Consider the following 15,883-nt stretch of genomic DNA (forward strand, 5'->3'; position numbering starts at 1 on the left):
AAGGCAGCCCGGGTGGCTCAGCGGTTTAGCACCACCTTCAGCCCAGGCCCTGATCCTGGAGACCCAGGATCGAGTCCCACGTTGGGCTCCCTGCCTGGAGCCTACTTCTCCCTCTGCCTGTGTCTCTGCCTCTCTCTCTCTCTCTCTCTCTCTCTCTCTTTTTCTCTCTCTTTCTCTCTTTGTCTCATGAATGAATGAATGAATCAATCAATCAATCCTTAAAAAAAATAAAATAGCCAAAATAAAATAGCCAAGATATGGAAAATGTCCATTAGTGGATGAATGAAGAAATATGGTATATATATATACAACAGAGTAATTCAGCCATAAAAAAGAATGAAATCTTGCCATCTGAAAACATGGATGGATTTGAGGTCATTATGTTAAGTGAAATAAGTCAGAAAGACAAATACCTTATGGTCCTACTTATTTGTGAAATCTTAAAAAAAAAAGAATAAAAAAAGAAAGCTCATAGATACAGAGAATAGATTGGTGGTTGTCACAGGCTGGGAAGAAGGGTAGGCAAAATAAGTGACAGAGGTCAAAAGGTACAAACTTCCAGTTTTAAAATAAGTAAGTCATAGAGATATACAGACATACCTCATTTTGTTACTCTTCACAGATACCACATTTTATACAAACTGACTTTGAGTAGGTCTATTAGCACTACTTTTCCAACACTTACTTTGTATCTCTAAGTCATGGGTTGGTAATTCTTAAATTATTTCAAACTTTCTAATTATTCCTGTATTTGGCATGGTGGTCTTTGATGTAACTATTGTAATTGTTTTGGGGTGCCATGAACTGCTCCCATATAAGACAGTGAACATAATTGATAAATGGCGTGTGTGTTCTGACTGTGCAACCAACTGGCTGTTCCCCCTTCTCTCCCTCTCCTTGGGGTCCCCTATTCCCTGAGACACAGCAACATTGAAATTAGGTCAGTTAATAATCCGACAATAGTCTTTAATAAAGTGAAAAGAAGATTGCATGTCTCTCAGTTTACATCAAAAGCTAGAAATGATTAGCTTGGTGCAGAAGGCCTATGAAAAGCCAAGACAGGCCAAAAACTAGGCCTCTTACGCAAACAAATACTGAATGCCAAGGAGAAGTTCTTGAAGGAAATTAAAGTGGACCCTCCAGCAAACATATGGATGAAAAGGAAGTGAAACAGACTTACTGCTGATATGAAGAAAGTTGTAGTGGTCTGGATGGAAGATCAAACTAGCCATAATACTTCCTTAAGCCAATGCCTAATCCAGAGCAAGGCCCTAACTCTCTTCAGTTCTATGAAGTGAGAGAGGAAAGGAAGCTGCAGAAGAAAAAATCTGAAGCTTTCAGAAGATCTGTGAAGTTTAAGGAAAGAAGCTGTCTTCATAACATTTAAAGTACAAGATGAAGCAGTGCTGATGTAAGAAGTTGCAAGTTAGATCTAGAAGATCTAGCTAGGATAGTTTATGAAGGTGCCTCCGCTAAACAACAGATTTTCAGTGTGAATTAAACAGCCTTCTGCTGGAAGAAGATGCCATCTAGAGCATCATAAATAGAGCAGAGAAGTCAGTGCCTGCTTCAAAGCTTCAAAGGACAGGCTGGCTCTCCTGTTAGGGGCCAATGTAGCTGGTGATTAAGTTAGAGCCAGTGCTAATTTACCATTCTGAAAATTCTAGGGCCCTTCAGAATTATGGTAAATTTCCTCTGCCTGTACTCTCCAAATGGAACAACAAAGCCTGGATGATAGCATATTTGTTTACAGCGTGGTTTACTGAAGATTGTAATCCCCCTGTTAAGAACTACTGCTCAGAAACAAAGATTCCTTTCAAAAGAGTACTGCTCAGTGACAGTGCACCTGGTCATCCAAGAGCTCTGATGGACAGGTACCGTGAGTTTATTTGGTTTTATGTCTGCTAACACAACTATGCATTCTGCAGTAAATGAATCAAAGAGAATTTTGACTATCAAGTCTTATTATTTAAGAAATTTCATAATGGGGGATCCCTGGGTGGCGCAGCGATTTAGTGCCTGCCTTTGGCCCGGGGCGCTATCCTGGAGACCCGGGATCGAATCCCACGTCGGGCTCCTGGTGCATGGAGCCTGCTTCTCCCTCTGCCTGTGTCTCTGCCTCTCTCTCTCTCTGTGTGTGTGACTATCATAAATAAATAAAAATTAAAAAAAAAAGAAATTTCATAATGCTATAAATTGAAAACCTGGTAAGGATTCACCATTCTAGATGCCATTAAGAACATTCATGATTCATGGGAAGAGATCAAAATATCAACATTCACAGGAGTTTGGGAGAAGTTGATTCCAACCTTAAGGATGACTTTGAGGGACTTAAGACTTCAGTGAGGGAGTAACTGCAGATGTGGTGGAAAGAGCAAGAGAACTAGAACTAGGAGTGAAGCTTTCAAGTGTGACCAAATTGCTGTCGTTTCATGACAAAACTTTAATGGATGAGGAGTTGCTTCTTATGGATGAAGGTGGTTTCTTGAGATGGAATCTTACTCCTGGGGAAGATGCTGTGAAGATTGTTGAAGTTTTAGAATACTGTATAAACTTAGTTGATAAAATAGTAGCAGAGTTTGACAAGATTGATTTCAGTTTTTAAAGAGGTTCTGCTGTGAGTGAAATGCTACCAAATAGCATCACCTGCTACAGAGAAATTAGATCTGAAAGGAAGAGTTGATCTATGTGGCAAACTTCTCTGTTATCTTATTTGAAGAAATTGTCACAGCCACCCAACCTTGAGCAGCCAACGACCCTAATCAGTCAACACCAGCCATCAACACTGAGGCAAGACCCTCTACCAGCAAAATGATTATAACTTGCTGAAAGCTCAGAAGATGGTTAGCATTTCTTAGCAATATAAAGTATTTTTAATTAAGGTATGTTTACAGACATAATACTGTTGTGCTTTTAATATACAGTACGATGTAAATATAACTATTATATGCCCTGGGAAACCAAAAAATTCACTTCACTCCCTTTGTTGAGATAATTGCTTTATTTTGGTTACCTGGAGCCAAACTTGTAATATTTTTCAAGGGTGCCTATATTGTAGAATATGGTGACCATAGTTAATACTGTATTACATATTTAAAGGTTGCTAGGAGAGTAGATTTTAAATCTTCACATCATGAGGAAAAGAATTTTTTAAATATATGGGGAGAGATGTTAACTAGACTTATTGTGGTGATCATATTGTAATGTATACAAATACAGAGTCATTTTGTTGTACTCCTGGAATTAACACAACATTATATGTCAGCTATACCTCAGTTAAAAAAAAAAGAACTCTGTATGTTGAATAATAATAAGTTTTTGCATACTCCCCACCTAGGTTAAGAAATAGAGTATTTTCAGTATTTCAGACCTTCCTCTTTGAGCTAATCATTCATTCTTCCTTTATATTATTTATTTCCTTGTTTGTCTTTTTTGTTTCTTTTTTTGTTTGTTTCATTTTGTATGTATGTACCCCAAATGATACATTTTGCAATTTGGAAGATTAGTGTTTTCACTGTTTGGTGAAATGTCCTGGGATATTCTGTTCAGTGGAGACTGGCTCCAGCTTCCATGAGAGATTACAGGAGCCCATTCCAAGGAATTAGAATGACAAGGTTCACGTTAGTTTTATAGCAGAGCTCTCCAGAATGGTGTGAAGTAGATCACAAGTGATATCTGGGAGAAATATCATCTGAGCGTGTGGACTGCCCTTTAATTTCTTCTTCTCAGCTCCATGTGGCTCACCATGTGTCAGGAACATGTCAAGGCAATACTCTCTCCTGGGATAAATGAGCACTGTCAGCTGATCCAAGTTGAACATGGACAGGAGAAGAACTTTTAAGTACCTGATCATGGTCACCCAGGTTAAGAAAGGAATTTGGGCCATCTTCTGTACAGGTTGAAAAATCCATACTGTGGTGTTTTGGTGGAGACAGCTGTTACCAAGTCTCTTTCTTGGGTCCCTGCTCACCTGTTGTATTGGATCTCCTTGCCTCTCCTCTTGGATTGTCCCCTGCACTTCTTCCCTGTTTGATTTTTTTGTTTTCTTTTCCTCTCTTGCCTTCCTTTTTGGATATTCTTGATTTGTTGGATCACATTCAAAATAGCTTTTTGAGAAAAGGTGCACAATAGAGAAATTCTTTGAAATCTTACATGTTGAATAATATAAATACAAGTCCTATTGTTTCCTTTCTGCATGCTGATGAGCTGTTTGCACACCTTTCTTGGGAAACACATTTGTAGGGCATCATTTTGTCATGTCATTTCTCTACTTAGCTGCTTTAGCTGGTGTTGATACCTAAGCTAAAAACTGTTATACTCAACCTGGCCTTTCAAGATCCCCCAGCTTTTGGAGTCTCATCACAAACTGCTCTTCCAGGCACTTGAGTGGCTCAGTTGGTTAAGCGTCTGCCTTCAGCTCAGGTCATGATCTCAGGGCCCCTGCTTGTGCTTGCTTACTCACTTGCTCTCTCCCTGTGTCAGATAAATAAATAAAACCTTTAAACAGAACAAACACACAGACAAACTGCTGTTCCAGATGAATCTTTTCTTTTAGCCTTGCCAGTTTGCTTGCTGTTTCCTGTTTTTCATCTTGCCTCCATGTCTTTGCCCATACCACACATTTATCAGTTAATGTCTTTTATTTTCAGTGTCAGATCTGGGTGTGTGACACCAAGGGAGATGGGGAGCTTGTGATTCTGACAGGCCCTGCCCCTCCTAGGATTCAAACTTAAAAAAATAAAAAAAAAAAAAACTAGGACTATATTCCTGCCAAATCAAACACCAGTTTGTGATTTTTGTTCTAAGTACTCTGGTCCTGCAGCACCTTGCTCTAGTTCTGTTTGTTCCAGGAACACTCCCTCAGTGGGTGGTGCAGTGACCCAGCACTTCATCAGATGAGTAGAACTTCCAACTTGTATTCTTCTCTGAACTCCTCTGAGACTCAGTTCCTAGCCCTGTCATTTTATATTTAATCGTTTACTGTCCTGTGTTATTAAGGAGCAAATTTTCCAGGGAGAGATCTGCCCTCTGCCCTTCACCCACCCATGAGTTTATATAAGAATTGGTCCACAGACATTTTTGGTCAAATTATTTACATGTGCCTGATGTGCTTGTAAAAGCTTAGCATTTATTACTGGTATTGACTTGTTTTTGGATAGGGTAAGAAATTTTGAAATTCTTTTATTTTGAAAGAATGTGGATTTGGTATGAAACCTTCTCTTCTATTTTAATGAGGTGTGTGGAAGTGTGGTCAGAACAATGGTTCTGAAGTTATTTGCTGTGAGCAGTTCTATAGACTGAAGGGTACTTGTTTGCAGAGAAAAAGCGAATATTGCCTCTTCTCGTTTATATAGTTTTTGCTCTGCTCTTGAGGAAGTTTTCTTCTTTGAGAATTATTTTAGGTTGCTTTATGTTTCAAAACATTTGAGCCATTTTTTAAAAAACATTTAATTCATGTATGTACTCGTTAATTCAGTAATGTACTCTTTGATAACATTACTCTTCTCCCTTGTCACTTCTGCTTTTTTGTTTTCCTAGGTGAAGTTCAATATTCTTTGTTTTACAGGGAAGAAGAGTCTCTGGTAGAGCAGTTTGTGTTTGAAGCATTGGTTACGTACCTGGAAAGTCTGGCCTTAGCACACACAGATGAGAAACCCTTAGGTAGGTCTTATCTGAGTGTTTTGTTTGCACACCAGTTCTGTTTGCCTGACAAATCTTCAAGAGCTTTACCACTCAGGGGTTAAGCCTCAGGTAATTCTCTCATAAGGTGATATTTTCTTTTCTCCTGTCTCCCATTTAGGGTGATAAGTATGAAAGGGAGATATGCCCCTCTGATGCCTCCAAAACAGTTAAGAATCTTCAATGCCACCTTCTTTCTGTAAGGCCCACCACATCTTGTTGGCCTCTGAGCTTGACCCCTAGATGGCCAGAGATTTGCCCAGGGCAGGCGGGACAATTTTATTGTGCGGCTCCAATGAAGCCAGCCAGTACTGTGATGACATGCAATGTGAGAATGTTCGATTGCACCACGTAAAAAAAGCTGGGTGTAATAATCACTGAGATGTGGCCAGTGTCTCACTGATGACAGTTTGAAATGTGGAAGATAGATCTCATTACAAGATTGTGATAAAGCTGTTTCAACTATAATTAAGAAATAATAAAATGATAAGTCAGAAATAGACTTAAAGTAGTTAAGACAGTAATAAATGGTAGACTTTACAATTAAATTCTGTATTATATAAAATTCTCTATTCTGTAAACTTATTTTACAAATAAATTCTGTGTTATGAACATCACGGAATTTCTGGGCTGGAAGTCTTAGATATCTTAATCAGAGAACTTAAGTGACTGAGCTAGGTCACATAGATGTGTATAGCAGAACTTCTTTTTCATTTATCCAGATCTTATTTTGTTTGTTTTTTTAAAAAGACAGGTTGTGTTCTACTCTCCTTCATGGTGATAGCCTACTGTGGGTAAAAATACTTAAAATTTAGCTCTTGCCATCAAAGAGCTTAAAATTGCTTAGTTTATCTTGACATAAAGGTGAATTTTCTCAAGTGAAATTTAACACTTAAAAATCACTGCCATATTTTCAAAGCATAGAAAGAAAACGTTTTCTTGGTTATAGAACTCAAATTAAATTGTGTAAGGCTCCTTTCCTAAATAACCTGAGGCATCTGTGGATGGCTTTACTAATTTACTTTGATTCAGAACGTACAGTGGCTTATTATTAATCTATCATATGGTTGAACCTACATAAGAAGAAGGGGAGGTCCAGGAATTTATACTCCTTAAATAATAACCTTAAATGGAGGTAAATAGGATCTGGCCTGGTAGGTGAATTTTGTAATACCTTCCATCTCAAATCCAGTATGTGAGGCTGTGCTTTGGCTGACTGGGGGCTGGTGAAGCAGTTTCTCATTAGGTGCAGTATTGCTATTAGTGTGTGCATGTGCACTATACTATTCTGAGATTTTAAATGTGGGTTTTGTTTTTGTTTTGGGACAGTGTAAATCATTTATTTAAATTATGTATTCTGAAGGATGAAACAATGTTGACTCTGTTGTAAAATTATCTTTTTAGTTAAAACCTATAATAAACCTATAATACTAATTTATTCACAATAATCAGCTATATATCTCCTTTGGAAATACATTTTTGTGCTTGAGAACAGGTACAATTCGACAATGTTGTGATGCCATTGATCACCTAAGGCGTATCATTGAAAAGAAGCATGTATCTTTAAACAAAGTTAAAAAACGACGTAGGCCACGGTAGGTGATACTGCTTCTTTTTTTATTTTTCCAACATAAAACTAATTCCTAGTAAAAGAGAATTTGGAAGGAATGTGTGGAAATATAAAGAATTTTCTAAACAAGAAATGTGTGGAAATAGATAATTTCTAGGACGCTTAAAAGCTTTGTGTTTGAAAGTGCTTGGTTTACTGTATTAATTTGTAACATTTATTTTACCTGCAGTAATTTTGAATGCAAATTTGATGTGGAATTTTTTGACTAGAAAATGCACAAACTATTGTGGAGCAAATTTAAAATATAAAAACTGAAATATTGAAATAGCATTTTGACAGTCGTAGAATTATAGAATGAAGCCAAGGCTGGCTTTTTAACCAGTGGTATCCAGCCTTCGCTCTTAATCCCATTCTAGCAAGGTCTCATTCTCCAAAAGGATGGTATGTGCCATGCATCAGCCCCTCCAGATCTGTGCAGGGCGTCTGGGGAGTCTGCTGGCTGCTACCACTCTGTAGAAACATTGGCACACGTAAATTGGATACTAATATTTTTTCTGTTGTTACAAAATTGATACTTTCAGATCCTATTCTTAACTTTTGACCTCTAGATCACTGGTTCTCAAATTAAAGCATGCATCAGAATTACCTGGAGGTCTTGTAGTAACACAGGTTGCAACACAGCTGAGTCCTATCCCCAGAATCTTTAAGGAGGTCTAGAGTGGGGCTAAGGATTTGCATTTTTTGCCAAGTTTTTAGATAATATTGTTGTAGCTGGATCAGCGACCATAATTTGAGAAGCACTCCTTTAGATTTCAGATCTCCCTTTGTTTTAAGGTACATTGAAAAGGAAACCTGAAAATATTGGTGCTGTTGTTTTAAGAAATGCATTTTAATTTTCCCTCAATTAGAAAAAAATGACGATAAGCAACATTTAGGACCTATTTAACCTGTGACATTTTAATGGTATACTAATGATAATACATTAAAAATAAATTGAAGTTTCTACATGTATTATTGTGGCAAAACTGAGCTTATGGTTTCTAGACTCTTGGGTCAGCCAAATGTAAATGTTGGGGTGTGTATTAAATATAGTGTATTATCTCCATTTAGAGGATTTCCACCTTCGGCATCATTGTGTTTACTGGATATGGTCCAGTGGCTGTTAGCCCACTGTGGGAGGCCCCAAACAGAATGTCGACACAAATCCATAGAACTCTTTTATAAATTTGTTCCTTTATTGCCAGGTATTGTGATCTTTATGTCCTGTAAATTATGAGTTTTGCTTCTATCAGTAGTAAAATAAATGTGTACTTATTTAAAATGTAACCTTTCCATTATTTAGATGAATGTTACAAATAATATGTTCCTCATAAAAAGATATGTTCTATATTCATTACAGATCATTTGTTTGACAAAGGATGAAAGATGGGCTATGCATTTCTCAAAGATTTTGAGAAGCAAGGAAAGGAAAAAAAGTGCTCTTTTGATGTCCAGTGATACAGAGGAAGTAAATTTAGAATTCCCCAGTATCTTTTATTCCACTCTATTTTTACTTTTTTATCTCATTTAAAGGAAATAAAAAGGGTTGGATAACCAGTGTGGTTGTTAACATGGTATTGGTGAAATAAGAAATTGCTAGACTGCTAAATCCGAATGATCCAGGCAGCCCGGGTGGCTCAGTGGTTTAGCGCCACCTTTAGCCCAGGGCCTGATCCTAGAGATGAGGCATCAAGTCCCATGTCAGGCTCCCTGCATGAGGCCTGCTTCTCCCTCTGTCCATGTCTCTGCCTCTCTCTCTGTGTATCTTTCATGAATAAATAAATACAATCTTTAAAAAAAAATCTGATCCCAGATTATTATGATATTAAAGGGAAGCAGTGAGCCTACGCTTTTTGATAATGAGTGCACTAAGCCATTAAACTATACTTAGAGACTCAAAATAATTACTAAGTTTCTTAATAGAGGAATAAATGTGCCTCAGGACAGACCCAGGCCCTGGCTTCCCTCTGTGGAGTGTACTGTGCAAGAACCCTGCTGTGCTGTGGTGTCTGGATAAGAAAGGTCATGGTACACTACAGATCATTTGGGGCTTTTTCCTCATTGAAGTAGAGGTGCAATTACTTGGTATAATTCTAAAACTTAGAAGATCCTCTATTTGTTATACTGTGGAATGTATTGTGATATGTTATAGATTTAATATAGCATATATTGCAATTGTATTAGTACTACAGATACTATTTGGTATATGAATATATGGTATATATTTGCCTACTATAATTTTAGGTATATAATGGTAATGTGTATTTGGATTTTTAATGTAGAGAATTGTTTAAAAAATCACTAGTATTTTAAATTTGTTTATTGCTTTTAGTTAACAAAGTTAGTTTTGTATGTTGTCATTCTCACAGAACTCCTATAAAGTCCATGAAGATTGGATGGGGTGGGGATCCCTGGGTGGCTCAGCGGTTTAGCGCCTGCCTTCAGCCCAGGGCGTGATCCTAGAGTCCCGGGATCGAGTTCCACATCAGGCTCTCTGCATGGAGCCTGCTTCTCCCTCTGCCTGTGTCTCTGCCTCTCTCTCTCTCTCTCTCTCTCTCTCTCTCTCTCTCTCTCTCTCTGTGTCTTTCATGAATGAATAAATAAAATCTTTTTTTTTTAATTTTTATTTATTTATGATAGTCACAGAGAGAGAGAGAGAGAGACAGAGACACAGGCAGAGGGAGAAGCAGGCTCCATGCACCAGGAGCCCGACATGGGATTCGATCCCGGGTCTCCAGGATCGCGCCCTAGGCCAAAGGCAGGCGCCAAACCGCTGCGCCACCCAGGGATCCCTGAATAAATAAAATCTTAAAGAAAAAAGATTGGATAGGGGGAAAGGTGGGGCATGTTTTCCTTATTTTTAAAGGGAACTTGGCCCAGATATTACATGGGTGGAACTATTAGTTGGCAGACCTTACCTCCCTTCCAGTTGGATCTCTGATTCTCCTGCAGCCCACACAATTCCTAGTGATGTCAGCTTGACGGATCCCAGACATTTCTATTGTTTTTCTCAGTTGCTTACAATAGGGACCTCACATATTTTCAATGAAATAAGTAGAGTTCTGCTCAGAATTGTTTCTGTTACACAAAGGATGCTAAATAGGTGAACCTTGTCCTGCTGCCAACATATACTTTGTATGAAAGGAATGAACATTCCATCACTTATGTTCCTGTGTGCCCCCCAATGTTGCATCCACCTTTCTCTCTGCTATGTTTTTCCCCAGTGTTTTTTTTTTGTTTTTATTTTAATTCCAGTTAGTTAACATATAGTGTCATAGTAGTTTCAGATATACAATATAGTAATTCATCAACTCCATTATGATCTGATGCTGATCATATCAAGTGCATACCTAATCCCCACCACCAACTTAACTGATCCTCCCAACCCCATTCCTGTCTGGTAACCGTCAGTTTGTTCTCTATAGTTAAGAGTCTTTTTCTTGGTTTGTCTGTTTTCCACCCTGTGTTCATTTGTTTAGTTTCTTAAATTCCACCTATGAATGAAATCATAAGGTATTTGTGTTTTTCTTGCTTAGCGTAATGCTCCCTATGTCCATCCATGTCATTACAAATGGCAAGATTTCCATTTTTTTATGGCTGAATAATATTTATACCACATCATTAGTCGATGGACACTTGGGGTGCTTCTGTATCTTGATTTGTAAACAGTGCTGCCCCCAGGGTTTTTTTGTTTGTTTGTTTGTTTTTTTAAGAGGGGGTGGGAAGGGAGCAAGAGAATTTCAGGCAGGCTCTACAGCCAGCCCAGAGCCTGATGTGGGGCTCAATTGATCCCACAACCTTGAGATCATGACCTGTGCCAAAATGAAGTCGGACACTTAAACAACTAAGCCACCCAAGCCCCACACCACCAAGTGGTTTTTTAAAAAAAATTTTTTTTAAATATTTTATTATTTATTTATTCATGAGAGACACAGAGAGAGAGAGGAGCAGAGACACAGGCAGAGGGAGAAGCAGGCTCCATGCAGGGAGCCTGATGTGGGACTCGATCCCGGGTCTCCAGGATCACACCCTGGGCTGAAGGCAGCGCTAAACCACTGAGCCCCCCCGGCTGCCCCCTCAAGTGGTTTTTAAGGGACAATGTTAAGTGTCTCTTTAGATCAGAAGTCCTATGTCTTGAAAGTATACTGTCATCTGGGCAACTCCCAGATCAGTGGAATGTAATGACAAGTGAAGGCACGTCCCTATGACATGTATCTGGGGCTTTGACTCTTGAGACTCATGTTGAACAGAAAGCCAGGGTGACGGCAGCCATAGTTTGGAGGAGAGTGAGAAGGAGGCAGGGATCTGGGAAGGTTCCCAGCAATACAGATGTGCTTTCCAAGGCTTAGCTCTTCATCCATATGTTCCCTTATCCTCTTCTTTATCTACACCTGTCTTTCTCTGTCCTTCTATGACTCATAGCTAGCATTTGATACAGAACTTAAATACTGTTTTTACTCATTTTCTTTGTCAGTATTTAAAATAATGGAATGTTTAATAATTCTCGCTAAAACAAATCGGAAGGGGCACCTGGGTGGCTCAGTTGGTGAAGCATCTGCTTTTGGCTGAGCTCAGGATCTCAGGGTCCTGGGATTGAGCCCTGAGTCAGGCTTCCTGCTCAGCCCGGGAGTCTGCTTCTCTCTGTCTCTGCCCCTCCACCTTCTTGTGCTTGCTTTCTCTCTGTCAGATAAATAAAATCTTTAAAAAAAATAAACCTGAAAACATGATATGGAATCTTTTACATACATAGCTCTGATAGGTATTTTTTAACACAATAAAGAAACAGTTTCTTCTTACTACATCAGAAATACATTATTGTTTTGCATTCTTTTCTAAGTTCATTAGAATCAGGATGATTTGACCTTTTGAGAGTCATTGATTTCAGAGCCTACAAAATACAATTAAATGTTTTTTTCTTTAGTTTTGAAAACGGTTAATACCTAAAGGAAAAAATATCTTTCAAAAAGATAATTCAAGGCTTTTATTTAATAAAAACTGCACTATGTGATAATATTCTAAGCACTTTTTCAAATACTAACTACTTCAATTCATTTAATCTTTGTAGGAACCGTATAGGTGGATACTGTTAGGATTCTCATTTACAGATGAGGAAACTGGGACACAAGAGAGGCCAGGTCTGCACAGCCAGGAAGTAGGATAGGAACTTGAAAATCACAGTGCTTTTCTTTGTGTTTATTCTTTAAATTACTCCTGGGGAAAAAAGGATAATAATTTTCAAGAGAAGAGGCAAAGGAAAGGATATGATGCTTATAGCTGTTTAAATAGTATCCAAGCATTTTTATAATGTTTAAAGTAACTGAAGAGAATAGCTTTGGTGGAAATACCTTCTTGGCAGTAATTACAGTGAAACAAGTTATGATTGCTATAGTTAAAAAAAAATTACCCCTTATCATAAGTTGTACTACTGTGGTAGGTACTTTATATGGGACTTTTATATGGAAACTGTATTTGAAATATTGTGGTATTGCCAGTCTTGTTCGAGTCTAATTATGTTCGTTAACATATCAGAGTTTAATTCTTGTTTTTTATTATTGGGGGATGTTATTTTTATTTAGGCACCATGATTAGATTAATTTTAGTTATATGAAATTATGTGTTTTCATCTTGTTTCTTTTTTAAGGCAACAAATCTCCTTCTTTATGGCTGAAAGATATTCTTAAGAACAAAGATACTTCCTTTCTCATAAACACATTTGAGGGGGGTGGAGGAGGTTGTGATCGGCCGTCAGGCATCCTTGCGCAACCCACCCTCTTCCATCTGCAAGGGCCGTTCAGCTTGAGAGCTGCCCTGCAATGGATGGACATGCTTTTGGCGGCTCTGGAGTGCTACAACACATTCATTGAAGAGAAAACCCTCAAGGCACCTGACGTCCTGGGTAGGTAATATCTGTGCCCCAAGTTACTGTGGTTCAGTTCTACCTGAAGTTATTCAGGGAAAAACAGCAGTAGGGTCTTTGACTAGACAGGCAACACTGTCTAGAATCACAGAAACAATGGCAACAGCAGGGAGCATTAATTTAGTCCTTGCATTCTTCTTGAAGCTCACAGTGAGGGTGGGGGTCTGGTGTACATGACAGCACGGAGGCTACAGAAACCTGCCCAGAGTCTGTACTTTTGTGCCTTGTTCACAGGTTCTTAATGATCTTTTTATCAAATAACCTTTTGAGGTTTTCATTTGCATGTAGCACCTTAAAAGAGTTTTTCATGGGTGCCTGGCTGGCTCCGTTGACAGAGCATGCAACTCTCATTTCTTTTGTTTTTAAGAGAAAGAGCATGGGAGTGGGATAGGGAGGGACAGAGCGAGAAGGGAGAGAAAGAATTAGGCAGTATGCTCAGCATGGAGCCAGATGTGGGGCTCAATTTTATGACCCTGAGATCATGACCTAAGCTGAAATCAGGAGTCAGAAGCTTGACCGACTGAGTCACCCAGGCACCCGGAGCATGCAACTCTTGGTCTCAGGCTTGTAAGTTTGAGCCTCACATTGGGCAGAGAGATTACTTAAAAAATAAAATCATTAAAAAAATGTTTTTGAGGGCACGTGGGTGACAAAATCAGTGAAGCTGCTGACTCCTGGTTTTGGCTCAGGTCTGACCTCAGGGTCATGAAATCAAGACCCACATTAGGCTCTGTGCTCAGCAGTGAGTCTGCTTCACATTCTCTGCCTGTCCTGCTCATGTTCTCTCTCTCTCTCTCTCTCCCCTTTTCCTCTCAAATAAATAAATAAATCCTTTAAAAAGTATTTATAAAAGAGTTCTTCCTTACATGAGGCTCTTTGATCTTATTGCATGTTTCTGAGTAGCATGTCTTTATTTTTCTTACATTGTCCTGTTCCTTAGTATTTTTATTGTAGTATAATGATCATAGTATTTTTTTTTATTTTTTTATTTTTTTATTTTTTTTTTTTTACAGAGGGTAGAATGTAGAGTGGAATGTTTTGTGTGCTCCTTAGCCTGTGCTGGGAAGAAGGAGATGCAGACTCCATCCTTCTAGTGACCTAAATGGGAGATGGGTCCTGGGAGGTGTGTCTCTCTGAGAATATAGTATCTGCAGAGGACCATAGCTGAGAGCTACATTGCTCTGAGCTTTGAGGTTCGCTGAGGAGGCTCTTTTGGTCTTTGGGGGTTTCCCCTAAATCCTCTCTTACAGGCTGAACATCCAACTTACCACTTAAAACATATTCTGTTATTTACCTGATTTTCACTTTAGACACAGCATCCATTTTGGTGGTGGCTGACTAAAGGAACTACCAGTCTCTGATTCTGTCAGAGGTGAAATCTGTATTTCGGGAACTGGGGAGAGAGAACCAGGCTATCTTGTCTTCCTTCTAGTTTAAAGAAGTTGGAGGCAGACATAGTAGGGAGTATGTAATGTGTGCAGTGCACATGCACACACTGGGGTTCGGGAAAACAGATTTTTTTTTTGTATATATTTTTTATTGGAGTTCGATTTGCCAACATCTAGTATAACACCCAGTGCTCTTCCCGTCAAGTGCCCCCCTCAGTGCCCGTCACCCAGTCACCCCACCCCCACCACCCTTCTCCCCTTCCACTACCCCTTGTTTGTTTCCCAGAGTTAGGAGTCTTTATGTTCTGTCACCCTCTCTGATATTTCCACTCATTTTCTCTCCTTTCCCCTTTAAGGGAAAATCGATTTTATACTATTTTGAGATCTGACTCTCTAGCATGGGATGCATCATGATTATAGTATGGGATTCTCAGAAGGATAGGTCACATAAGTTCTGATATTTTAAAAACAATAGTAGCTGTTTACTAGCAAATAGTTCCTTAAATTCATTGTTTTAAAAGATCTCATGTCATTTTGAAAATTTCAACAAGAAAAAAGGCATAGGAAATAGGTAAAACCTTCTCCTCTACTTGCATTAGCTAGTGACAGATACAAAAACAGTGTAGTGTTCACTTTTCTAAACTTTTTCTATGCATATAATATGTATTTTAATTTTAATTTTTTAACTTAATGGGATTGTTACATGCTTTACTGTAATTTTCTTTTTAAAAAGAAACTCTTAAAAGGAAACTTAACATATTGGATGTCATTTTATGTCAGTTTATATACCTTGAGCTAATTTAAATGAGCATATATTACTAAATTATCCAAATGTGTGTCACAGTTAAGCAGTCTTTGAAATGTTGATTTACCTTGTGAAGAGTGGGGGACATTAAAAACAATTTGCCTTCTTTCAAACTTGACAAAGAATTCCTCGTTGCTTTCAGTGATTGAGCAAGTTGTAATTTCTGATGTGTGGACATTTGAACGTGAAATTGTTAGCATTACTTAAAAAAATGTATTCATTGGAGCCTAAGTACTGTAGATGTTTTTTGTTCAACATTATCAGGCTTAAAATGATTTCTTTATTTGGAAGTCTTGCAAAGTTCCTGAATTATTACCATTCCATACCCTTTTTTTATCCTAAGTATTCTCTGTTTTTATGCTTGTGTTTTTACTCATAACTCTACATTTTTGCATCAAAATGGTCTGAATGTTACAGGTTTCTTCTGTGTTGCACTATCATTGCATTTATGTTTAGGGCATTTAAAGCTTATTACTATTAAAGCA

General features: G+C 38.3%; 1 protein-coding gene across 5 annotated transcripts in view; it reads left to right on the top strand.

Moving 5' to 3' along the window:
• The window catches only part of PRKDC (protein kinase, DNA-activated, catalytic subunit), a 215,362-nt gene that overhangs the window by 51,244 nt on the left and 148,235 nt on the right, over window positions 1-15,883 (top strand). For 4 of the 5 annotated variants that reach the window (XM_055318273.1, XM_055318275.1, XM_055318274.1 and 1 more), the window contains 4 exons: window positions 5,567-5,661; window positions 7,175-7,274; window positions 8,360-8,493; window positions 12,930-13,184. In XM_055318273.1, coding sequence (XP_055174248.1) covers window positions 5,567-5,661; window positions 7,175-7,274; window positions 8,360-8,493; window positions 12,930-13,184 — 584 coding nt within the window. The remainder of the gene's footprint in view (window positions 1-5,566; window positions 5,662-7,174; window positions 7,275-8,359; window positions 8,494-12,929; window positions 13,185-15,883) is intronic. The other variant, XM_055318277.1, reaches the window with a different exon arrangement.

The sequence above is a fragment of the Nyctereutes procyonoides genome, unplaced genomic scaffold (genome assembly GCF_905146905.1).
Source record: "Nyctereutes procyonoides isolate TBG_1078 unplaced genomic scaffold, NYPRO_anot_genome, whole genome shotgun sequence".
Lineage (NCBI taxonomy): Eukaryota > Metazoa > Chordata > Mammalia > Carnivora > Canidae > Nyctereutes > Nyctereutes procyonoides.